Source organism: Rousettus aegyptiacus, unplaced genomic scaffold (genome assembly GCF_014176215.1).
Source record: "Rousettus aegyptiacus isolate mRouAeg1 unplaced genomic scaffold, mRouAeg1.p scaffold_m13_p_5, whole genome shotgun sequence".
NCBI lineage: Eukaryota > Metazoa > Chordata > Mammalia > Chiroptera > Pteropodidae > Rousettus > Rousettus aegyptiacus.
Window position 1 is genome coordinate 90,338,589 of NW_023416308.1, and position 25,987 is coordinate 90,364,575.

Genomic DNA, 25,987 nt, shown 5'->3' on the forward strand with positions numbered 1-25,987 from the left:
CATGCCCCGTATCTCTTGCTAAGTAACCCCAAGCCTGGCACTAGCAGCAGCAGGCCTTGGTCCACAGCTTAGTCTTTCTCAGGCACTTCCAAGCTCAGCACAAGTGGTAACCACCTGCAGATCACTTCATAGCTTGTACCAAGTGGCCTCAGGCAGGACACGGGCAGTGATGATCTTGGTCTGCACCAGTCCAGATCCCCTCCCAAGACTCCCCAGAGCCAACACACTCAGTGGGTCGCCTCAGACCACACTAGAGCACCGCTCAACCACCTCCATAAACAACACACCCAAAGGGCAGACTCGGCAGGCACCAGAGCTCCATTAAAGTGAATCTTGCTCCATGGGGTCAGCTCCTTCACAACAGCTCCTCTGCTGTAGTCACTGGCCAGCTCTCATGACCAGTCAGTCTGAGGGTCAGTCCCTCCCATTGATAAGCCAGCAGCGGTCAAGGCTCAACTACAACAGGAGGGCACACACAACCCACACAAGGGACACACCTGGAGCATCCATTTCAGGTGACCAGGGAGACTGTGCCACTGGGCTGCACAGGGCACCTACATAAGGCCATTTTACCAAGATCGTGAGACATAGCAACTTTACCTAATACATAGAAACGCACACAGGGAGGCAGCCAACATGAGGAAAGGAGAAAGACATTTCCCAATTGAAAGAACAGAACAAAACTTCAAAGAAAGAACAAAACAATGAAGACAAGCAATCTACCAGATGCAGACTTCAAAACACTGGTTATAAGGATGTTAATGATCTATCTCAGCAAGAATTTTAACAAAGAGATAGGAAACAAAAATGGAGATAGAAACCATAAAAAGAACTAGTCAGAAATGAAGACTAAATACAATAACCGAAATGAAGAATACATTAGAGGGAATCAACAGTAGATTAGATAAAGCGGAAGACCTAATCAGTGACTTGGAAGATAAGGTAACAGAAAATAGGACAGCAGAAAGAATGAAGAATCTTTAAAAACGAGAGTAGTTTAAGGGGCCTTTGGAACAACATCAAGCAGACCAACATTCACATCATGTGGGTACCAAAAGAAGAGAAAGAGAAATATTTGGAGAAATAATGATGGAAAACTTTTCTAACCTGGTGAAGGAAATAGATGTATAAGCCCAGGAAGCTCAGAGAATCCCAAACAAGATGAACCCAAACAGGCCCATAACAAGACATTATAATTAAAATGCTAATACTTAAAGACAAAGAATCTTAGCTAGAAAAGAGCAGTTAGTTACCTATAAGAGACCTCCCATAAGACTGCCAGCTGATTTCTCAATAGAAATTTTGCTAGTCAGAAGAGATTGGCATAAAATATTTAAATCAATGAAAAGCAAGGATCTACAACCAAGATTACCCAGCAAAGCTATCATTTAAAATCAAAGGAGAATAAAGAGTTTCTCAGACAAGAAAAAGCTAAAGGGAATGCATCACTACCAAACCAGTATTACAAAAAATGTTAAATGGACTTCAAGAAGAATAGATAAAAATATAAATAATGAAATGGTAATAACTGCATTTCTGTCAATTACTTTAAATGTAAATGGATTAAATGCTCCAATCAAAAGACATAGGGTGGCCGAATGTATAACAAACCAAGGCCCTTACATATGCTACCTACAAGGGACTCACTTCAGATTGAAAGACACACACTGACTTAAAGTAAAGGGATGGAAAAAGATATTTAATGAAAATAGAAATGGAAAAGAAAAAAAAAAACTGGGGTAGCAATACTTACACCAGACAAAATAGACTTTAAAACAAAGGCTAGATAACAAGAGACAAAGAAGAAGCCAGTAATTCTACTTCTGGGTATTGATCTGAAGAAACCTAAAACACAAATTTGAAAAGTCATACTCATCCCTATATTCACTGAAGCATTATTTACAATAATCAAGATATGGAAATAACCTAAGTGTCTATCGAGAGATAAATGGATAAAGCAGTGGTACATATATGTAATGGAATATTAATCAGCTATAAAAAAGAATGAAACCTTGCCATCTGCAGCAACATGGACGAACCTAGAGGATAATATGCTAAGTGAAGTAATTCGAACAGAGAAAGACAAATATCATATGATTTCGTTTATATGTGGAATCTAAATGACAATATAAACAAAACAGAAACAAACTCATAGATACAAGAGAACATTTGATGATTGCCAGATGGGAGGGAATGGGGATGGCGAAACAGGGGAAAGTACTAAGGAGTACTAATTGGTAGTTAGAAAATAGTCATAGGGATGTAAAGTAGCATAGGGAGTATAGTCGATAATGCTATAATAACTGTGGTGTCAGATGGGTACCAGATTTATTGGGGTGATTACTTCATAAGTTATGTAAATGTCTAATCATTATGTCGTCTACCTGAAATTAATATGTCAACCGTAATTGAAAAATAAAAAAATGATATAACAAAATGAAATAAATCTAGGGGTTTTCTTGTGACTCACTTCTTCAAAAAGTTGAGAGCTGGGAACAAGGGAAGGGAGGGGAAACTCCAGATAATTAATGATTCTTGTTGGATGGGTCCTGATTAATGATCTTGAGCTATGGAGTGATTTATTTTCTCCATTCTTTCCTCTTTTCAGTCGATAAAGAGATTTGAGATCCCGGTGTGAGGATCAGCTGAGAGCTCACATTATTTAAGTCTCAAATGCAGTTCGTTTCCCAAGGACTCAACCATTTTTCATTCGGTTCAGTTCGACCCAGCAACCACTTACCAACCTCCTGTCATACGCCGCCTCCCGATGAGGCACTACTGGGCAACCAAAGAGGGGCGAGAAGTGTCGTCTGTCAGAATCCGGTGGGGAGGGTATGAAGGTTATCCCAGCGTAAAAGTTCTCTATAATCTCTGCATAATGTGGATGCATTCAGGAAATCAACAATGACTTCTCGGAGGGACTGGCATTGGAATCGAGCCTTGCAGGGTGGCCCCAAATGGAGGAACTTGGGCGGACAGGGTGGGATGTGTCCAGAGACTGAGAAATACGAGGTATGCCGCATTTTCCTGAGGGTCACCATGATTATTACCACTCTGTATTTGCTGTATTCAGGTATATTATCTTATTCAGTCCCTATAACACAAAGTGGCACTTTTTTTTTTTTGTCTGTAAATAACTGGTTAGTAATTATTTGAAACTTTGTGTCCAGATCTGTCACAGCTACTCGGACTCTGCCATTGTAGTGTAAAAGCAGCTATAAAAAACCAATGGGGCTTTGTTTACAAAGTCGGCTGGGTTTGGCCCAGGTCAGTCTGTCAGCCCCTGTTTTGTAAAATATTTGGGATAATCTCTATTTTATGGAGGATAAAACCGAGGTATAGTAAAGTTAATAGACATTCATTTGCCTAGGACGGGTGGCCTACTTGACTTGATCAGTTCTAAAGCCCATGCCTTTAACTTCCACACACACTGCCTCCCTTCCAAAGGTTCAGACGTGGTCTGGAAAAGAGCAGAGGATGGCAAGACTGCTTTGAGTCATAGTGCGATCTTTGACAACTTTAATTCAGTGGGACATAGGGGAACCGTTGATGATCTTTTGAGCAAGTGATCAGATAAGAGCTGTGTTCTGGGAGATTAAGTTGGCAGAGAAGTGTAGGTGGATTCAAGTTAAGAGAAGAGCTCTCGTTTTAAACGGCTTGAGGGAGAGAGACTCATTTCTTGGGCAGAACCTTTTCTGATCACTATAGAATTTAAAGATTCCCCCTAGTATAGCAAACACCTGCGCGGCCTTGCCATGGCTCTGTGCTGTGTGTGTTCCTGCTGGATCATGCAGACTCATAGAGAACTGGTTTTAGGGATAGTATGTCTACTTTAAAGTAGCCTTTATCACCTACGAAGGGAATGAGTGGTAGCACCAGCATCACCTGCCACTTAGCCGTATCCTTGTTTATGACCCCTGCTTACCTCAGCTGATGGTCTTGAGGCTGATGCCCACAAGCTTTGAAATGTTTTCACATCCCTCAGACAGAGCTGGTGGGATCCCTCCAGGTCTTAAAAGGTGTACCTTCTACGAGGAAGTAAAGGGAAGCCTCACTCTATGTACTAGCCTGGCTGGTTTCTGACCTGCCTTGCCTTTAGTTTTTGACTCCAGGTGGTGGAGATGCTCCATACTCTTAAAATTGTGCCATGTGAAAGAGAAGGGGAGCGAGTCCCTGAATCATTTTTGTCCTGGAGGATCAGGGTAGAGGCCATGGCTGGTTTTGTTAGGGCCCATTTTATAATGCTGGTGGTAAAATTTCTAATTATTACTTTTATTTACTGAACACTTAGCATGTGCTCATTTCGTCTTCTAAGATCCCGAAGATGCAGGCATTATTATCCCCATTTTGTAAATAAGGACACCCCGGCCAGAGGCACAGAGGGAAAAGCGGCAACATGGCAGCTGAGATCTGAAGCAAATCAGGAACTCCAAAGCCCTCCCCTTTACCACTCTCCTGCCTTTGCTTTCTGGGCTCCATTGTGGATGAGGCTAGGGGCTTCCATAGGGTATCTCATTGAGTCTTCACAGTCACTGTCTGCAGTAGGCTATATTGTGCCCATTTCACAGCCGAATAAACTGAAACTCAGAAAAGTTGAGTGACTTGCCCAGAGGCATTCAGACAGCCAGAGACAGAACTAGGTTGTTTCCCTCCCCGCCCCCCCCCCCCAATTCATTCAGTGAGAACATAACTGAATAGAGGAAAGGGCCTAGAGTCAGGAGAGTGTCATAGAGGGGGTGAATGATTTGAGAAACATTTATGTTTATATTCAGAGAAGCAGTGCTCTAGGGTCCAAGGGACTCTACAGTTAGCATCGGTTCAAATCCTGGCTCTGCCACTTGTGTCTTGGACAGATTCTTTACCTCTTGACACTTCAGTTTCTCCTCTGAAAAATACATACAATAGTAGTATCTACCCCATAGAATTAGGATTAAATGAGTTGATATTTATAAAGTGTATTATCTTAGTGCCCAGCATGTAGTAGGCATAGTGTGTTAGTATCGCTTATTGAGTAAGTCTGCATGAGGCACTTTTTATCACTTGTGTTGTATTACTTCGTCTTCATAATTGCTGACAGGTGGATAGTATTGATCCCATTTTACAGATAAGAAAACTTAGTCTAGGAGAAGTTAAATAGCTCAACTGAGGTCATGTGTCTGTTCATCCACAGGTGCATATTGAGAACTAATGTGCCTTATGCTAGGGCAGGTACTTGGACACACTACTGAACATAACAGACCTAAATCCCTACCCTGTGGAGCCTATGGAACCGAAACTTGAACACAGGCAGGTCTGCCTCTTTGCCTTTTAATGCTTTTCTCTCTTCTCACCTTCTTAATTTCGTTTAATGATCATTGACCTTTTCGGATTGGCCATTGTAATGACCAGAATGGCGCTTCATTTCCTTAGCTTTCTTAGTGCTTACAGAATGATTTTGTTTTGCTATATATCTATCTGTATATCTATATATATCTATATCTATCTCTCTCTACAAATATAGATAGATATAGATATAGATATGTTTTTTATCTCTGACAACTTGGGAGTCCTAGGAAGGAAAGTAACATGGATATAAGGATGGGGCACCATGGTTCAAGGTGTGAAATAGAACCACACTGTGGTGCGCAGTGTGCTTGTGAATCTCTTCAGTGGAAGATTAGGCTTCGAAGGCAGGATGGGATGGACAGAGGTTGTCTGTCCTCAGATCTTGACCAAGTAAAATGTGCAGCTCTTACTTCCTCTTTTGGGGATGATGTCCTCACAGTCCCAGGGCAGGTAGTCAAAGATGCCGTCTCTCTAGTAGGCCTCTGCTTTACAAGTTCGGGCCCTGGTCCACAGCCCTTATTCTGGGACCTTTGAGGGATGAGGCCCCATTACTCTGGGCATGGAGTTCAAAAGATCAAGACAGAGGGCAGGAGTTGGGGTGAGGGCAGGGCTTCCACTGCTCTGTGAGTCACACAAGGTCTCAGAAGAGGCAGGCTGGTGGAGATACGGTGATCACCGTCATCACCTTGGCGGAGACACGTGCAGATTGATATGTGATGTGTTGTTACTAATATATGACCCAGTTGAGGTAAGATGGTTCTCTTATTGGGTCTCTTTGTGTCGCTCTGCGGGGAAAAAGTGCTGATAAACAGGGTCTACGTATCCCTCCGCCAACTCACAAACCCATGCATGGAACTTAGCACTCAAACTTGGTAAGGAGGAAAAAAATTGGTGAGGAGGATTTTAGTTTTGTTTGTTTTGGCTAATGTCAGTTAGGGGGAAAGTTTTCAGTGTGCGTTTCCTTATGCTTGTCGGCCTGTTTGGAAGAAAATACCCTTTTGTGCTGATGATTCTGTAACTAAGAGGAGAAGCAGGTCTATATATATTCCCTGAGGGGCCCTGCTCTCCTGATCTCATGGGTGACCCAGCCTCTGCCCTTCAGGTGCAGTGTACACTAGTGCTGTGTTTAAATATGTTGGAATTTGCTAGGTTTTGTTCATGGAGTCCTGACAGTGAAAATGATGCCTAGCCTTTAAATTAAACTGATTAAATTTGAGATTATTGTGAGGCCATGCCATCAATAACTCCACTCATACAGGAGTAATTGAGGGGCTCTGTGTTTTCGTACTTGGCTTCTTTACAAGGGACCCTGGCTCCTGAGAACTTGGTTAACTCAATAGCCCTCCTTACCCTGAAATGGCCCATTAAAAGATGCCTATTGGGTGGTAACCTCCCCATACGTTTTCTCAATAAAGAAAAAAGATGGGGAGGGGTGGGGTGGTGGGGGTTGGTGGGGGAGACCTCTCTTGCATTTAGAGCTGCAGCCTCTCAAAGCCATCTGGCACAGACTGTTTAGTTCCGTGTCCCCTGTCCCATTCAGGCCTCTTCATGTTTTGAAGCTTTCTTTAGCTTTTCCCTGAGCCTTGACGGCAGATCTCTCAATAGGGGAAAGCTCAGCTATGGTTGCTGAATGCCCCTCGGCACAATGCACTGAATGTTAATGGCACTGGCTGGCCCCAGGCAGTGGGACGGTGGCCACAGTGCCAGCACAAGCAGCTGCCTCAGACCTAGATGGGGTCCGACGAGCTTCCTAAAGTTGCCTCTTTGCTTTTTCGCAGATCTACACGGACTGGGCCAATCATTATCTAGCCAAATCAGGCCATAAACGTCTCATCAAGGATCTCCAGCAAGATGTGACAGATGGCGTCCTCCTGGCTCAGATCATCCAGGTTGTGGGTAAGAGCATATTTCACATTGGGGGTTGGGTTACAGTGGAGACCCAGAAGTGTTCAAGTTGGGCAAGGGGAATGGAACACTGGAATCTCTAAGAAAAATGCGGTGTTTCTGTCACATGTGTTGAGAATTTATTTGACTGTTGTGCGCCCAGGGAATGGGGGTACTAGCTCGTTTTTCTCTGATAAGATCACCCACACAGCAATCTCATCTTAATCCTCTGAGAAGGAAGACTGGCCAAGATGGGAGGGGAATGCTGGTGTTGGGGGGAGGGGCTCTCTGCCCCTCTTCTTACTTCCTACTATCTTTGTGATTCTCTCATTCCTGCCCCCTCTCTGTTGGTACTTTTTACAAATGGATTACTCTAGAAATAATTCAAAAAAAAAAGAAAAGAAAAAAAAAGAAGGAAAAAAGCAACATGGAGTTGGTTTAGCCCTGCCAACTCTAATGGGGTCTGAGAAATCAAAGGATCAGACTCTGGAGAGGGGTGGTTCTGGTTTTAGCACTAGGAGAAGGGAACTGGAATGGGGGGATTTTTAATGCCCTGGCCATGTGCTGGGAGCGGAGAGTTCACCAGGGAAGGCACGTGGGCGGCGGCTGGGCACAGCTTTGCCTTGGTCCTTAAGGGAAGCGCCCCAGTGGTCCTGCTTGAGAGCTCAGAGCAGACTGAGCAGGCGGGGGGTCAATTAGACAGCATTAGGCCGATTGTTGTCGCTAGCAGCAGCTGACTCATGCCAGGAGATGCCAAGAAAGAAGGCGCAGGGAAGGGACAGAAGCCTCAGTGCCTCAGGCGCATGTTGTGGAAAAGTCAGTGTGTGAGAAGTAGCCTTGTATAGTGGTAGCTCTGCTCATATCTGTGGCGACTGTACCTGAAAACACAGACAGGCAGGTCAGCCTTAGCCAAAACGTATGGCCTGCCACTGTCACTCAAGGAGAAACAGCTTCCCTGCTGTCTTGAGATTGATTTCGTAAGACTAGGTTTCATTCGTCCTCCTTCTCTTTCTCTCCTTTCTTTTCTCTTTTTTTTTTTTTTTACCCTGTATCAGTTTTCTTTTGCTTTATTAACAAATTGCCACAAACGTAACAGCTTAAACAATATATATTATCTCACAGTTTCTGTGCGTCAGGAGTGCAGGCACAACGTAGCTGGTGCCTCTGCAAGGCTGTGGTCAAGGTGTCAGCCAGAGCTGAGTTCTCATCTGGAGGTTTGACTGGGCAGGGCTCAAGTGCACTCAGTGTTGGCAGAATTTATTTCCTTGCAGTTACAGGAGGTGAGTTCTGATTTCTTGCTGACTGTTGGCTGGAGGTCACTCTCAGCTCCTAGAAGCCCCTCTCAGCTTCTTGCCATGTGTTTCCCCCAGCATGGCTGCTTTGAGTGACTTCTTCAGTGTTAGCTAGAGAGAAAGTTTTTTCCAAGAGAAAAAATCTTATATAATGTAACAAAACATCATGGGAATGGTATCCCATCACCTTTGCCATATTCTGTCAGTTAGAAGTGAGTCCTAGGTCCTGCAACACTCAACAGGAGAAGATTGTACAAGAGCTTGAACTTAAGTGGGGGTCACCTTGAAGTCTGTCTGCCACATTCTGCTTTTCCATCCTTTTCCTCCCTCTCTTTATCATCACTTCCACCAAGCTCTTTTAAATATTTCTCTCATTTAATTTCTTCAGCACCCCTATGAGGTAGTTGGTATTCTCCCCATTTTACAGATGCAGAAAGTGAGGCTCAGTGAGTCTCATGAGCCTAATATCACATGACTAGTGTGCAAGGGGCGTCTAACCTGGGTGAGTCTGCTTTGAAAACTTCTATTCTTTGCTTCGCTGCCTTATACCCTCTCTCAGTCCGGAGACACTGAACCTAGTACAAGGCTCTCCCCCGACCTTCGCCTCAGGTCAGTTAGTGGTTGTGGAGCATGGACTGGACTGTGTGCCAGCACTACACTCTTTGCTGGGAATAGAGGCCAATGTGCAAGGTGTGTAACCCTGGAAGAAGGAGAAGCATCTTCTTGGCAAGATCCTTCTGAAAGAGGCGACTCGTACTTGAGCCGTATTTGGATCTCTGTCTCAGCAGGGTCATCGTGTACCTGGGCCTGCTGTGACTGAGTCTTGGGGCTGTACAGAGTGTCCCATGGAGAGTTTTTTTTTACTTTCAGCACAGGGAGCAAGAGAGAAAATGGGAAAGGATAGTACCAGAGGCCTTGCTTTCATCCCAGCTCCATCCCTCCCAATCGTGGGATCTCCAAAGAGTCATTTAACCTCTGCTGCCTCTGTTTTTCCATCTTTAAAATAGGTACAGCTGTGCCTGCTTTGTCTATTCTTGTGGCAGTCTTATGAAATGCAAGGCAGGTACCAAATATGAAATACATTTGGAAACTGTGAAGTGTTTCTGGATAGCACTTGGTAGACACTGCCTAGAAAGGTATGTGTAGAAGGATGACGAGGCCCTGGTATTGGTGTCAGGGTGACATGGTAGATTAGTTATGTCTGCCATGGGCCCAAAAGAGGTGAATGGCAGCATGTACGCCATCAAATTTACTAAATGTAGCACTACAGAAATGTGAGCGAGCGTGGTTTTTATTGTTGCTCAGGAGGACGCTTCTCTGAATCTATTCAGACGACATGAATCTCCCTAGATAGGAACCCCTCTGGTCCTGGAGCCACGAGAGTACGACTCCAGAGGCTCAAGTTAGTTAGTAGCAGAGGTTTGGGCTGCACCTCACTCAGGCCACCAAGTTGCTTTCCCTCAGCCCTGTAAGAGAGGCTCTTTCTTACAGGCCCGGGACTCCCAAGTAAGGCCAATGTCAGCACATGAATCTCCACCCCTGACTGTGCCAGCCTCACAGCCTCTCCTCTGGGTGTGGGGAGCAGAGACCCAGGAGATGGGTAGCTGAGAAGGCAGCTGGACGTAGGAGTCTCCTGTGTGCGACTTCTTACCTAGATTGTCAGCCAGGTGAGAGTGTTTAATCTTGGAATGTCTCATGAACACGGATTTCTTGATGGAGGAGGAAGAACAGCATTTTCTGATCAGGTTTCTGAACTATTGAACAGTTGTACTCTTTACTTTTGAAGTCCACGTGCCCATGAAAATAAAATGTAAAAAGATATATTTGTATGTGTACATGTACTTAATATGTACATGTTATGTGTATCTATCTATCTATCTTTCTTTCTATCTACCTGCCTGCCTACCTATCTAGCTAAAATTTTCCCTGGAGTCCCGGTGACTCGTTCATTTTGTGCTGGACAAAATTCTAGTGGTTGCAGTTGTTCTTTGGCTGGTGACCTCCTAACCATTCTTGAAAAGTCAGCTTCTCTCTGATACCTTTCCTAGCTCCCCCAGGCAGCTGGAGGGACCCTCAAATGGCATTCCCCGGGCCGCCGCCTTTGGACTTGGGTCTGAGTTATCCTCCTTTCAGAGCTCACAACACTTAGCAAGGATTAGGGACGGGAATTTTATTCACTACAGCCCCTGCTTCCACACATCTGCATTGAATTGTTTCCAACAGGGGGCCTGGAGGTTTCTGCTTCTCAGTGTTTAATATTCTTCTGAGCCTTCTTCTACACTGTATGTCATACCTTTCTCCTTTCTAGAATTCTCTTGCAACTCTTAGTTCTAAGTTTTGGAAAGAACTTTTAAATGCCCCAACTTGATGCATGAATTGTTTCTCTGAAAAGCAGTCAACGGACTGTTAAATACTTACTGTGATGGGCAACTTACTACCCCTTCAGGCACCTAGATCTAAAGATGGACAGTTGGAATCCTTCAAAAGCTCTTCTTTCCTTAGGTCCAAATCTGCTCCCCGTGGTAGTTTCTCCCTATAAGTACTTGTTCTGCCCTCCAGGGCTACAAAGAAAAATTTAATCAGAAATAATGAGAGCATCAAAATAATTGAGGATGGTAGTGGATTATAACCATGGAATAAAATAGGAATCTGTAAGTCTACATGGATAGAGAGATAAATAGATACATCAGTAGAGAAGAGATGGCTCAGTTGCATATGAGAACGTGGGCTGATAGATGTAAAAGGAGTGACGGCCATGATGGTAAAGATTAGTTAAGGCAAGACTCATCAATGGGTACTGAAATCAAGAGAGGAAAGTTTGATGGGGAGCAGGCTATTTGCATGGTCTCTCCACTGATTACTTATTAGTTCCAAGGGGAAACATAGTAACCACACAGTGGGGAATCCAGACGTCATGACCAAGTGATCAAAATTACATCCCTGCGAGGGACAGATGGATGTCGTGTGCTTCCCGGTGTGATACCCTGAGAACACGAGAGAGCAAGACATCACTTATGCTGAATTACAGTCAGGGCTGGAAAACCTGAAACTAATCAGGAGGAATCTCAGACAAACTCTAATTGTGGAACATTCTGTTAGGGGGAAAAAAAAATAAAACCAAAAACTGGCCTGTATTGTTCAAAAATGTCAGTGCCATGAAAGACAAAGGCTGAGAAATTGTTCAAGACTAAAGAGACGTGACAACTAAATGCGCTGTGTGATCCTCGACTGGATCCTGTACCAGGGAATAAAATGCTCTAAAAGAGATTTTTGAGTCATTTGACAGAATTAGAATATTGAAATTATATCAATGCTAAATTTTCTCAATTTTCTAATTCTACCATTAAACAATATCCTTATTCTTTGGAAGTTCATATTAAGTATAAGGGTCAAAGGATACAATCTATGTGGCCAACACCAAAATGATTCAGGAAAATAAGTGTTGCTATACAGAGAAAGGGGGGGAGGGAGGGAGAAAATGAGAGTAGGTGAAGGAATGTAGGACTTCTCCATATTATTTCTATAGCTTTTCTGTAAGTTCGAAGTTATTTCAAAATAAAAAGTTAAAAAGAGCACATCTAAATGAAGGCCCATCAAACTTTGCAAGCCGAGAGATTCTCTTTTAAGGGTCAACCTATTTCTAGGCCTGGGAAGTGTATTGTGATGATAAAAAATACGTGGTGCTGAGACCTAACCCATGGTGGAGAAGGGGGGTGGTGGGAGGGTGGAAATTGGGGAATGTATCGATAAGCTAAAACCTCAAACTTGGTTAGCTAGGTGGAGTTAGCTGTGTGAAGCGGTTGGGAAGGGCATTCCTGGTGGAGGAAACAGTGTGCAAAAAGGCTGGAGCGGAGAGAGCCAGAGGGTCAGCAGGGCAAAATAAGGCAGACACAGGGCAATGAATTCTGGGCTTTGGCCTAAGAACACATGCCAGTGGTTGAAGAGTTCGTTTTCAGCTTGGGGAGTGACGCGATCAGATGTGTGACTTGAAGAAAAACTGTAAATGTTCTTTATAGACACTGCTTCTACCTACATCTTCATCTATTCCAGATACTCCTGGAAATGGGCTTCCTAGATAGGGTATTATTTAGGGTCTGTACTTTTCCATTGTTGCCTTCTGCCTCTTTGGAAGAAATGGACCTTTTGCTGCTGCCTTTTTATGTCCTTCCTTTAGTGATTGAGGGTTGGGTGTCTCTGTGTTTGACCTCTTATTAGTGTGATTACCTTTTTGGGTTGAGAGTTGCCCGAAGTCTGCAGTCGCATGCCAGCCCATTACAGTGCCATCTCTGTGAGTGATTAGAAAGGTTTACGAGGCAGGGATAAATAGCATGAATCAAGAGAGAGACAGACAATGCTTATTACATTGCTGTCACTCATGGAGGATGCCAGAAGGGGTTGGAGTGAGGGAAAGAGAAAAGGAATGGGAGAAAGGGAAGAAAAAGGAGAGAAAGAAGTAAGGAAACAGGATGAACAAAAGAGGATTGGACCAAAGAAAGAAGTCAAGACAGAGAGGAGGAGATTGCCCAGTAGAGGTGAAGAGAGCTGAAAGAAGCCTATTTTCTGCCACCATTTGGGCTGCCTCTGAGCACAACCAGGAAATTCAAACATGCAAGACTGTACCTTCTTCCCCGTGAAGGCCTTCTACCACTGCATGCAGGGCTGCCAGCTGCCCTGTGCACATGCATAGGTGTTAAGTATAGATAGATGCACGAGCTGGGAAATGCTCTGAGCTTATCAGAGGAGGTCTTTGGAAAAGTAATGAGCTTGATGCCACTCTTCTTATTTAAAAAGTGCACTGATGCTTTCTAATTACTAACTTGTCACCTGTGTGCAGACAAGTTACTGCATTAATGGACTAAGAATGTCTTGAACACGCTGGAATAATAAATTACCATTGACACTTAGGCATGCTGGCTGTAATCACCATTGAGGACTTTGGGGACAAATGCCTTTACATTTGGTTATTTGCTTTGGGGCTGTAGCCAAAGACCCCCTACCCTGAGTTAATAAATTTGGCTCTGAAGACCAAGCTCTCCTTTTCAACAGAATCAGAACTGCTATTATTGCTCTAAGTATTTGTGACAACCGTAGACATTCTTGAGAATTTAAGTAAAGGAGAAATATTTAAATTACATGAAATTAGAAACTAGGAGGCCCAAGACTTCTTTTGGACTTTTATTAAGCATTTATTTTGAGTTTGGGATTAGTCATTTGTTTTCTCTCTTCCCATGTATTTTATAGCAGGGTCATAAATAAGCTCCACTCCACTGGTTTATTTTGAATGTTGTAAATGGCAACATTAGGCTTATAGGGACCATGATATTTGAATTCAAGGAGCACCTGGCTGTGGTTTAGGTGACACACCATGAAAAGGAATTAAAGGAATAATTAGACCAAGCTCTTTGGTTTCACTTATCCAGATGTTCTATAAAGAATCTTTAAAATGATGTCTTAGGATCACAGTTATCCATCCTTCACTTTAATGAGCACTAATGACCTAATGCTGAACTGGGTATCGATCAGACTCCAATGACTTACGACTTTGGTCATCATGAGTATCCAGTTGGAAGATACCTTGAGTGGCTTTGACTCTCAAAAGTCATATATTTATTCTCCAGTGTCGTATATCAAAATCCAAGGTCAGAGTGCGGCCCTGCTGTCATTTCCCATGTCTGAAGGAGTGCCATTTGTCAAGGGTCTTTTTCTCTTTTTTCATTTTCAGATTGTACATCTCTATTTACAAGTGAAAGGACAAAATAGGCAGAAATACTTTTGATTCTTTGAAATGTTCAGAATACTCATTCCTTAGTTCCGCTCAGCAGATATTTATTGAGTGATTACTGTTTATCAGGCATTGTCCTAAGCAGCTGTAGGATCAAAGAAGTCCTTTTTCTTGTGGAGTTTACATACTAGTGTTATATTCTGGCTAATCGTATTTTCTGGTGAGCTGAAGACCAAATATCCATTTATAGGGCATCTTTTACTTGCTTTTTAAAGGCTTGTGGTACCTCTTTTGGGAGAAGGGAAAGCAGGTGGTGGAAGAGACTCCCTAAAATTCTTATCTCATTGTTCTTAAGGGTTGAGAAAATGCTATTGGATCTCTGAAGGTTGAGGTCTTCCTAGGTTGGTCATCAGCCCACCTTACCTTTTTTTTTTTTTTTTTTCAAACTTATTTTGGCTAATTCTAAAGAAGGTGTAGATTAGGTTGTATCTATACTGTCCAGATAGTCTTATGGTAATTCAGTTTTTAAACACTTTCCTGTCACTAGCTTACTTTCTCATTTTTCACTTCCCCCTCAAGGTAGAAACTCTAGAGAAAAAAATAAGCCCCATTGTCGGAATGGCAAGCTATATTTAGGTTCAGGTGTTCTAAAACCCTAGAGGCTTGGGACACTTTGATTCCATTATCCTCTTTAGACAGTTTTTAATGTCTTTTCTGTTTATAGAAGTTTTAGACATCATATTTATTAAAACCTGATATGATATATATTTTTTGGAATTGAATTTTGCAAGCAGTTATTGAGCCCTAAGGATAGACATGTGAAAAACAAAATCTGCATGTCCTTCAGGCTCACACGGCAGAGCTGCAGAAGCTGAGAAAAGGAGTTACGCACTAGATGTTCAAGAGCAACATAGAGGAAGGTACAGGGTGCAGAGAGAACAAAGTGGCCCGAGTGTGCCTTATTCCTTTGGGACAGGGCCATGGGGTGAAAGGACATGGGATTGGGGAGGAAGTTCATAAATGGTTCACAGAGCAGGCAAATCCTTAGTTCTTTACTATGAAGCCCGAGCTGATTTTCTGGCCTTAACTCAGATGAAGACATCAAAAAGGAAATTTTTATTTTATTTATTTTACATAGATAAGATTGTATGTATATTCATAGGTCAATGATAGCTACCATTTATAGAACACTTACCGTATGCTAGGCACTAGGCTAAGCATCATATAATCTGTTTCTTATAGCTTCTCCTGTGAAATAAGTAGTATTAGCTTCATCGTATAGATGAGGAAACTGTGGTACAGAAGGGTTGAGTGACATGGCTAAGATCACACGGTAAAGAAGCCATAGAGCTGGGATTCAAACTGGGGTTTCTTTGTCTCCAAAGCCAGTGTCTTCACCTCTACACGTACTACCTTTTTTGTGCAGCCGCAGTTGCAAACTCAACCGCACCAGACATATCTTGGAGCTGCATCTTTTAGGGGTTCTTCCATACTTCACCATGGGAGGCTGGGCCTTTCTCCCCTCTTATTGGTATTTGATTTCAGGCTAATTCCGTGCATCCTCTTTCTTTCACTTCTCTTAGTAGGTAGATGCTATTATACTGTTATGACTTCAAGAGTTTCCCAGATCTAATTTGAACTTACTGTGTGGCCTTGGATGAGCCATTTTTAAGTCTCATTCTCTGATTGCCACCACTTGGGAATATGATTATTAGTAATCCTATTAGTATAAAGCAATACCAGTATTTCTGGTTCGAGATGGAGTGAGGTGTCATCATCTGTAGCTTTTGTCCCCTGGAGCTGAGTTATAGCTGGACTGATCCACTCTAAACCATCTCGTCTTTTGTGGGGAGGTTGTCGCACTTCCTTGACTTAGAGCTTAAAGCACAATCACAGCTCAGCCTATTTTGCAGTCTCCAACAGTTCCACGATGCTCCATCACTCCAAGACTGTTGTCAATGCAGTTGTCTCTGCTTTAGCTGATGATGACCTTGCCCCAGCTGTCCCTGGAGGACGGCAGCTTGATGAGTAAGTCCTGAAGCCTGCAAGACGCGTCTCAGTATTTCACATGCCAGTGCTCATTGGACAAACCCCAGTCTGGGCCTTAGGACTTGGTTGGCTTCAAGGGTCCTGAATATCACGACTCAAGTGTCTGTGGTGGTGATTTGTTTTTCTGACTTGTGTTTCCTTTTTCAGCAAACGAAAAGATTGAAGACATCAATGGCTGTCCGAAGAACAGATCACAAATGGTAAGCAGTACACGGGTAGAGTGTTTATGTTATGTTAGCCCTGCCTTTAAATGATATTGACCATCTTGAAAACATTCACACCAACAGCTTTACTCTAGGGATTATATTAATAAACTAACAGTCATTTCCAAGTAGCCATGGTCTGCTCTTCTGACATTTGTTGGCATTTACTAAAAATGGTGTGATTTTTATATAGATGGTGAGACAGCGAAAAGGAAACATGGTCCTTGCTCTTAGAAACAAATTCTGCAGAACTGGTACAAACACACAGTTGTTTAGAACTTGGACTATTATGACTTGTTCTGCTTCCTCAAAGACCCACAACAATTTCTGTTTGTGTACAGAGCTGAGGCACAGATGAGGTAGGTGATGGTATTTTATTACTCAGAAATTGGAGCATGTGGTCTGATTGCTTTTAAAGGTTAGAATGATGTGAAATCAGAACCATGACAATAAATTTGAAATGTATTATTATATCCAGACCATTTTCAACATAACCTTGGTAAGTGATATTCTTTCTTCTGTGATGCGCTTAAGCTCTGATTTTAAGCTTTTAAAAAAAGCCTTAAAATCTATTCTTGTTGCATGTTCTGCACATAACCTTGAACTAGATTTCATGATCACTGTTGAGTTCAGAAACATTAAATTCTGATGTTCTGAGTGCTTAGCTTTTCCCTCCAGATGCTTTTTAAACGTGAATATTTACATAAGTCATGTATATTATCAATTCTGTTAAGATGATACTAATATCTGTTTAAAATATGAAGGCGACACCTAAAAGATAGCTTTTTTTTCCCCTGGACATTCATTTGCTTTCAGAAAGTGAAGTTTTTAACCTCACCCCACTGCATTTGAATAGGCACAATTTGATCATCTCATTCTAGAGTACATCAAAGTGATTGGCATTCCTTGGGTTTACTTGTTTAATTTTCTGAATTGCTTCTTACCCCAATGAGTTGGACAGATTGCCTTTTCAGTCACTTTTTTTCATGCACAAATAAAGAAGAGTGAGTGTGTGTGGTGGTGGGGTGTCATTCTTCAGTATACATTCTGAAACAAGTTTCTCTCTTTTTGTTCCACTGGAGACTGTTTCTTTTTATCTGATCCAGAGAGCAACCGTTCCTTGCATAGGAAAGTCCCCATGCAGACCTCTTATGGCTGCTTTGACTTTTGGAAAAGCTTAGCTGCTATTTTTACTAGAGCTTCTGCAGCTGTCTAGTGTATTAATAATTGAGAAAATTTGGGAGATAGAAGACTTAATTTTAGGCAAGCATTTTACACATGCAGTCACATCTTCACATGAAAGAGATGCAGTAGTTCTCCTTGGGATAGATATCAGTGCGTTTGTCCCAGCCCGTTATACGTGTATGTAGAACTGACACTCGAAGGGAGTAAACCTTTTATTCTGTTTGGTACATTTGTATTTTCTGCACCTTCCATTGCAGGTGTCGTTTGTTGTTTAAGTCCGCTTTCAAGCTTATAAAATAGGCTGTCACCTCAGGTTCTTCCAAGCACATTTAGTTCTATATGTAAATATGCTTTTTATAAATACTACCATAGCCCCAGTGCAATTTTGTGGTTTCTCCATAACTCTTTCAGCTATGGAAGTACTGTTTTGTTTTATTTTTCATGGGCTGTGTTTTTTTTAGAACACAGGAATATAAAATCCTATAATTGTCTGTGATAATTAGTTCCAGCCTAGGGGCGGGGAAGCAGACATGGTCTGGTGGTAAATGGAGCAGAGAATAGTTCAGCGTACAGGATGTGAGTCCAGGAAAATGAAGTACCTCCGCCACAGTCATTCTACTCTGTAGGAAATGAGCAAGATGATGATAAGGACAACAGAGCCATTGTCCTTTCTTTTATATTACAAAACAGATAATTCATAAGACAGAACTTGCCTAAGGGTGTACGGGAAGTTCTTCTGGACAAGCATGGGTGTTGTTCTGGTTGATAGGACACCTGTGTGTGCGCGCATGTGAGCATATCATTAAAGCATTTCTACTCATGGGAAGCACAATTTGAGAATATGGCATAGCAGATGAGCCATTATTTCTAAATTCCTCGAAGGTTAACTTCCGAATTAGACCTTATTTATGGTAGCTAATGATAAAGATTTGTTGTTTGCTAAATATTGTCTGTTTGGAGACGAGAGGGGAAGGTATATGGAGAAACATCACATTGGCAAAAGGAAGATGACACAGTGAGTTGAGAACTTGGGCAGTGTACCTGCTGGGAGGGTAACTGTGACTCCTTGAAAATAATCAGCAAGAGTTCATGTGTTTACTCACTAAGAAAACAGCATCTCCAGGGGAATTTAATAATAGAGGCAAAGAAAAGCAATTTCTTTTCAAAGTGGGAGGAATGGGTGCTTTTCCAGTTTTTAAGGAGTGAATTAATTTTGTTGGCTAATCAGCGGTTAGAGGTAAAGAGGTGAGGAGGGCACCTCTTCTTCCTACCCACTCACCATCTTCCTCCTGAGCCACCTGGCTGCCCCCGAGCTCCATTTCCCACTCTGACTCCTACACTCTAGGCTCTACTTCAAGTCCTCCTCTCTTCTCAGAGGATGGGGAAATGAAAGCAGAAAGCTGTGGCACATCGACTAGGGAATTTCAGGATCATTGCTTTACAAACATGATAGGTGTGGCATTGCATATGTTTAGCTAGTCAATTGACAAATATTCACCAAGTGCCAACTAATGCCAAGCTCTGGGCTAGGCCAGGTGAATACCCAAGCGAACAAGATGTGATTCCTGCACTTAAGGAACTTGGTGGTGAGTGGGCAGGAGACCAGAGAACAATTAGAGCAGTAGAACAGTGTAGCTCTTTCCACAGACGTCCGTGCATGGCAAGTGAAGGCCCATTCCACTCTAGGCAAGGGGAGCTTTTTTTTTTTAAAAAAGGGGGAGCTCTTAAATTACTTTCTAAAAGTTATTTAGATATAACTTTTAAGGAATACGTCTTGAAAGGCTAGAGGATTCACCCCAGGGGAATGATAGGTGAAAGAGGATTTCCATTTCTGGAGAGTCTGTTTACCTGAGGATGTCACGGAACCTGCAGAGGAAAGGTTTGCAGCATTTTGTTTATCAGTCCTCCCCAAGTGCTATGATCTGTGTCTGGTGAGATGCTTCTGGCTTCTGAGCAATGCCAACCGTCTTCCCTGTTGTGTCCGAGGTGAGGGCTGAGGCATGGAAGAGCCTAGAGTTTGACAGACCCCACAGGCATGGTGGTCTTTTCAGACCCTGGTCAAGTTTTCTGCATTCGTCATCACTCCCCAGATTGCCACAGCTCACAGAGCAAACCCCATTGGACCCAGGAGCAAAGTCTCCTCAAGGGAAGTAACCATGGTCATTAACTCCTGTGGATGGAGGTCCAACCATGGGATCAGGAAGATGAGAGTGCTACCTGGTGGAAGCAGGTGGTTAAAAATTTTTAGTATCAGCATTAACATGTATCCGCATAGCGCTTTCAGGTTTACAAGTAATTTTACACTCATGAGGACATTGGATCGTCCTGGTCTGCTGTGGGCCGGCACTTTGGGGTAAGGAGATCGGACTGCCCGGGTAGTGGCTGGCTGCTGCCAGGGAGAGGCAGAGCTAGGACCGTCAGCATCTGTAACTCCTAGCACCTCCCTCTTGGCCCTTATAGAATGGGAGCGTATCTGTGACAGAAATGCAGAGGTACAGGAGTGAGTTCCCTTTCCCTAGCAAGTCCGATCTCAGCTTATGTTTGAGTCCTTTGCCCTGTTTCAGTCTGACCTAGATAAGTTGAGGGCCAGATCCTTGGAGATGGAGCTTGAGAAACAACATTCCCCTCTCTGGCCCTCCCTCCCCCACCAAATCAGTCCATTCGGCCCTTAAATATGTTTGTGTATATGCGTCAGAGCTGGTTAAATGTTGTCTGGTTAGCATTGCCATGGCAACCTAGGGGCATCTTTTTGGCTTTTGAGTGGTATGTTCAGCTGAGTTATGTGTTGGTTTGGAAGGAGAAACGCTGCTTGGAGCTCAGCCAGTGGGCGCCTCGCTACAACCCGCTGAGCTCCAAGATGTTGGCTCACTTTGGAGCCTAGGGACGGCCACTTGCAGGGGGTGGTTTTCTTTTTTAATCATTTTATTTTAAGCAGCTTGGCTTTCTGTTGTTGATTAGGAAAGGTGCAAAGTTAGCAAGGCTGGCTGGCCCTTTTCAGTGGAAAGCCCCAGGCCTGTTTTCCCCTCTGGCTGGCCGATCTCAGGCCTGGGGTCATCTGGGGCTTCCCAGCACTGCCCACCTGCCTCTTCCTGGGTTCTCACAGAGTCCTGCCTTCTTCCTGGTACATCTAGACTGAGGGCAAGCCTAGGCTTGTGAACTAGACAGGCCAAGTTCAAGTTCCTTCTCTGCCTTTCTGTGGCCTTGAGCTAATTATTTAACCTTTGAAGCCTCTATTTACTGGCCTATAAAGAGGAATTGATAATAATACATAACTCATAAAGTTTTTGTGAGGACTAATGAGGCAATGAAAGTGATGATATATAATAATTACAATGATAAAACATAACTAAAGCCTATAGGGCCTTGCGCCAGGTGCCGTTCTCAGTGCTTGCACTTAGTTCATCCTCCCCACAGCTCTTTGAGGTAGGTGACTTTACTATTCCCATTCTCCCAGCATATGAGCTTGGTAAGGTGAAGACTGCCATCAATGCATGGCGGTTTCCGAGGTGACAATGGTTAGTTTTAGTAGTCATTCATGTGTTTAGTAGAGACATGGAACATTTTGGAAATCTGAGAGAAGTTGCCAGCCCTCTCCTTAAGGTAAGGGCACATACCTTAGAATTTTGCATACAGCCTAAACAGATTATGGATTCCAGAGGCTGTACCATATGCCTTCCCCCTGGGGCTCCATAGACCCCAAGTTCAGTGCTCCCGCTGCTGAGAGCACAGCTTTCTCTCACACTGTTCTTTCAGGGGTTCTTGACAGCACCTGATTTTGCAAGACAATACGAGTTTGCACTTAGACTTAGAGAAGAACAGGGTTGTGGTTTTTAACCTTCTATACCATGAACAGACTCCCCTTTTCCCCACCAATAAAAGCGTATGTGAAAGTGAAAAAGCTGAATTGCTGCTATAAGCAGGATAGGGCCGTCTTAGCCTCTCTCCCCTTCCCTTGTCCCTTTCCCTCCCTCCCTACTGTTGCGACTGCCCTTTCAGAAGGCCAGCACCTGGAAAGACACAGCGTGATGAAACCTGGAAAGAACATGGAAGCACGAGCCCTGAGACATGGACATCAGGCCTCAGCTCTGTTCCTGGATCCAGCCCTCCTTTGTCTGGTCCTGAGACCCCTCTGAAAAGACAGTCAGACTAGGTTTTCTTTTTTTTACCTCTGACCTCTGGATGCTGCAAGGGATCACAGCTAAGAGCATTGGCTTGAAGGCCTATTGCTCGTGACCTGGGACCTGTTCCTTAGGCTCTCTGGGAACCAGTTTCTATGACAGGAATGGTAATAGCGCCTGCCTCATGGGCTTGTTTTAAGATAACCTATATGAAGTGCTTGCATAGTGCTGGGCACAAAGGAAGCACTCAAGAGATGTTAGCTCATAATATGATGATGATTTTTCAAGGTAGCTAAGTATTTTTAAAGAAGTAGATATTTTAAGAATGGCTCGCCCCACATTTGGGTGGGGGGCTTATTAGACAGCGCGGCCCTGCATAATCCACTTGGCCTCTCGGCACTTTCTCTTCATCTCCCCCGCAACGCCCCCACCCCGCCTCGCAGTTGTGAGAAATGACAGCACCTCACAGGGCTATGAGAGAACTTAAATTTACTGAGTACTCATGATGCGCAGAACATGTATTAAGAGCTTTACCTAATTATTACAGTTATTCCTCCAAACGATCCTATGTAGTAGATGCAATTATTGTCTATATTTTTCACATGGAGAGGGAGGCTTTAAAAGGTTGTATTTTTGCCCTAGGTTACTCACCCAAAAGGCAGAGTTAGAGCTCCAACCCAAATCTGTCTAGTTTAAGAGCGTGTGGTATTCACTTGTGTGACAGAGAAAGAGTGAAATAAGAATAATCTTCACTTTACAAATCCCTGTTTTCTTTATTTTTCAATTGTGGATACCGCAGAACCAGCTGAGTTTAGCTGGAAATTTGCAGGAAGGAGGTAGATTTAATATTTCTGGCAAGGGCCTGAGTTGACTAGTGATGGGAACTGAAGAAGAGGGGGCAGGTGATCCCTAGCAAAAGGCAGCCTCTTGAGATGGCCTTGAAGAGCCCTGGCGCCAGGTACTTTGACTGTTCTCCACAGAGCTTCCTGGGCCAAGGGAAGGCCATCTGCAACAGGATCAGGTTTCTAGGCCCAGTGACCTTGAGCCCTCCTGACAGCTGCCAGAAAGCTGGCCTCATGCCAGGGGAGTTTCTGAGATCCTTGGGCAGCTGAGTTGCCTCTGCTCTGGGCCCCTGGGCCTATTTTTACACAGCCCAAAGGGCACACATATGTTACAGAACCAAGAAGGAATGAAAAGAAGTCAGCAGGCCACTTAGACTTTAAAGCAAAGTGGAAAGTGTCCAGGGCCAAGATCAGCAGGAAGCATCCACTACTTCCTACTCAAGGTGGCACATCCACTGTCGCTGCTGACGATTTAGCCAGAATTCTCTTTCAAAGATGACAACAACCTCCATGTCTATCCCTCTGCCTCGTTGGTCATACCTCTGTTTTAACTCCATCTTTGGCTCCCCATTTCCCTCTCCATACTCTTGAGTGCACAATAGAAGTGCCTTCATGATCTGGTTACCATCATTTCTGGTTACCTGCCATTTGGCTGTGCAGATTCTGTACCCCAGCCAGACATACTGGACCTTGGGGCGCCCCAAGGAGGCCACGTGCTCTCATGCCTTTATACTTTGATGCATGTTGTCCAGTCTGCTGAGAATATCTTCTGATTGTCCTACCTAGGTAATGGACCTTTAACATTCAGGTCAATTACTTTAAGTAGCTGTGATAATAAATTAGGTACCTGTTGTCTTTTGTGTTCCCAGGTGTCCTGTGCCTGCATTTCTCATAACACACTCTCTGGTTGTCTGTTGACATATTCTTGAAGGAGATACCATGTCCTTCACCTGGTTATCCTAAGTAAGCACTATCACTCACATGACTGGCATATAATAAGTGTCTAATAAATTTTGGGCAGATGGATGGATGGACAGATGGGTGCAGATGGAAAGACCAGGGAGGGAGATGGCCTGGACTTGTCCATGTGGCAGTAGGACTGCAGAGTGTCATTATTCTCATATCACTATCTACGGCTGAGCAGTGATTTAAGCACTGGGTATTAACTTGGATGTTCTGTATGGAATTTAAGAAATGGATATTTGACACTATTTTAGAATTTTCTTTCCCTCTCTTCATTCCTTTCTTCCTCGATTTATTCAGAGGACCCAAATAGGACAATGCAGTTAATTTTTAGTTTATCGAGTTCTTTTATGTTGCCTGAGGTAAGCATTTTTAGGTATCTTTATAACTGCCAGGGATTGTCGATAATAAAATGATAGTAATAAGACAGTGTTCTAAGTGCTTTACATGTTTTAATTCATTTTATTCTCATAACAACCCTATGGAATTGTTCATTCCATTAAAGGGTATTGAGAACTTAGACCCTGGTGTCTTTGTTGTGCTCTGCTGGGGCCGACTGTGAATCATGTTAAAGAACCTGTCATCCTTGACTTTCATGCTGTACATTGAGAGCCTAGGGTTAATGCCTTTATCCCTGATTCTGTCAATGTTTTTTATAACAATAATAGCAAACACTACATACATTTATAGTTGCACACTATTTTAGACATTTTATTTACATTAACTGATTTTTTCTTCATAAAACCCTCTAAGGACAGATACCATTATTCTCATTTCACAGAGGAGAAAATGAGACAGAGAAGTTGAGTGACTTGCCTGAGGTCATACAGCTAATATGTGACAAACTAGGGTTTTTGAACCCCGGGAGCCTGGTTCTACAGTCCATTCCCTTAATTGTTAACGCTATTCAAGAAGGAAAAAATGCTGACTGTAACATGAAGGCACAAAAATGACATTTGTTATACTAGCCCCTCATATAGGTATGGTCTGAGCCTTGGGATGATTCATTCTATCATGGGAAGGAGATTTGGGATGGAGAAGAATAAACATGGTCTGGAATCCAGCAGCTCTGGGTTTCAGACACTGGGCATGTGTGCTGGGCAAGTGACTGAATTTCTGAGTCTCTTTCCTCACTATTAAAGGGAGATTATAGTGGAAGCCGATTCCTAGGGTTGTTGGAGAGATGAATGAGAGATGGCGTATAAAGCACCTGGCATCGTCCTGACCTACAATGAGTGCCCATTACATGGTCATCTCCTTCCCTGCTTACAAGTCACATACACCCTAACAATTGACTTCTGCGTTAAAAGTTTTTTTCAAACTTAGAAAGTGGATATTCAGTGGGGAAGGCTAAACTATGTGCTTCTTACCCCCAGGATGTTTTCCTGCTAATCCCTACTGGAACCTGTGAATGTTACTTTACATGATAATAGAGCCTTTGCTGAGGTAATTAGGGACTTTGAGGGGGGGAAGATTATCCTGGATTATCTGGGTGGGCCCAATGTGATAGCAAAGATACTTGTAATAGGGTGGCAGGAGGGTGAGAGAGAAGATGTAATCATGGAAGCAGAGTCAGAGAGAGAAAGATTGAGAGAGAGAGATTGGACGATGTTACCCATCTGGCTTTGAAGATACAGAAAGGGGACACCAGCCAAGGATGCAGGTGGCCTCTAGAAGCTGGAAAAGACAAGGAGACAAGATTTTCCTAGAGCCTCCAGAATGGATGCACCCTGCTGACTCCTTGATCTTAGCCCAGTGAAACTGAGTTTGGACTTCTGACCTCCAGAACTGTAAGATAATCAATTTATGTATTTTTAAGCCACTATGTTTGTGGTATTTTGTTACTGTTATGCCCCGACTCGTCAGTTACAACAGCAGTAGGAAAGAAACTAATATGCTCTGGGATCCAAGCAAAGTAACTCTTACTGTATTAGATGGCTGGCGATTCGGGTTGATAGCAGAGGCTCATCTTGTTACTTCTGTGAGCTCTTTGAGTTTCTGAGCCCACTGCAAGTTACCTCCATTGTTAGAACACTTCAGAATTGTCCACATCTGTATGTTCAAAACACGTCATTATAGGGAAGTATGGGGAGAACAGAGGCCCACATTTGGTTTCTAGCACTGTGCCTATATTTTGAGCCACCTCAGATACTGAGCTATCACGTGAGTGACAAGTGCCATTTCATCTGGTAATTAAAGTGAATATGGGTATTCCTGATCTCACTTACAAGTAGGTGCTGTGTTCCCTAATAATGTGTGTTTGTCTAATAATTAATATGACATTTAAGCAAATTTTTATGAGATTTATCATATGCTATTTAATATCATCAAAGCTTAGTAATACATATAGTGTGTCTCTCATCTCTTAGTGCAATAGAAATTTCCATATTCCCAGACCTGGCAT

The 25,987-nt window shown here is 43.2% G+C and overlaps 1 protein-coding gene across 13 annotated transcripts in view; it reads left to right on the plus strand.

Moving 5' to 3' along the window:
* Positions 1 to 25,987, plus strand: part of NAV2 (neuron navigator 2) — a 678,828-nt gene that overhangs the window by 416,462 nt on the left and 236,379 nt on the right. For all 13 annotated transcript variants that reach the window (XM_016164919.2, XM_016164924.2, XM_016164914.2 and 10 more), the window contains 2 exons: positions 7,104 to 7,221; positions 16,420 to 16,472. In XM_016164919.2, coding sequence (XP_016020405.2) covers positions 7,104 to 7,221; positions 16,420 to 16,472 — 171 coding nt within the window. The remainder of the gene's footprint in view (positions 1 to 7,103; positions 7,222 to 16,419; positions 16,473 to 25,987) is intronic.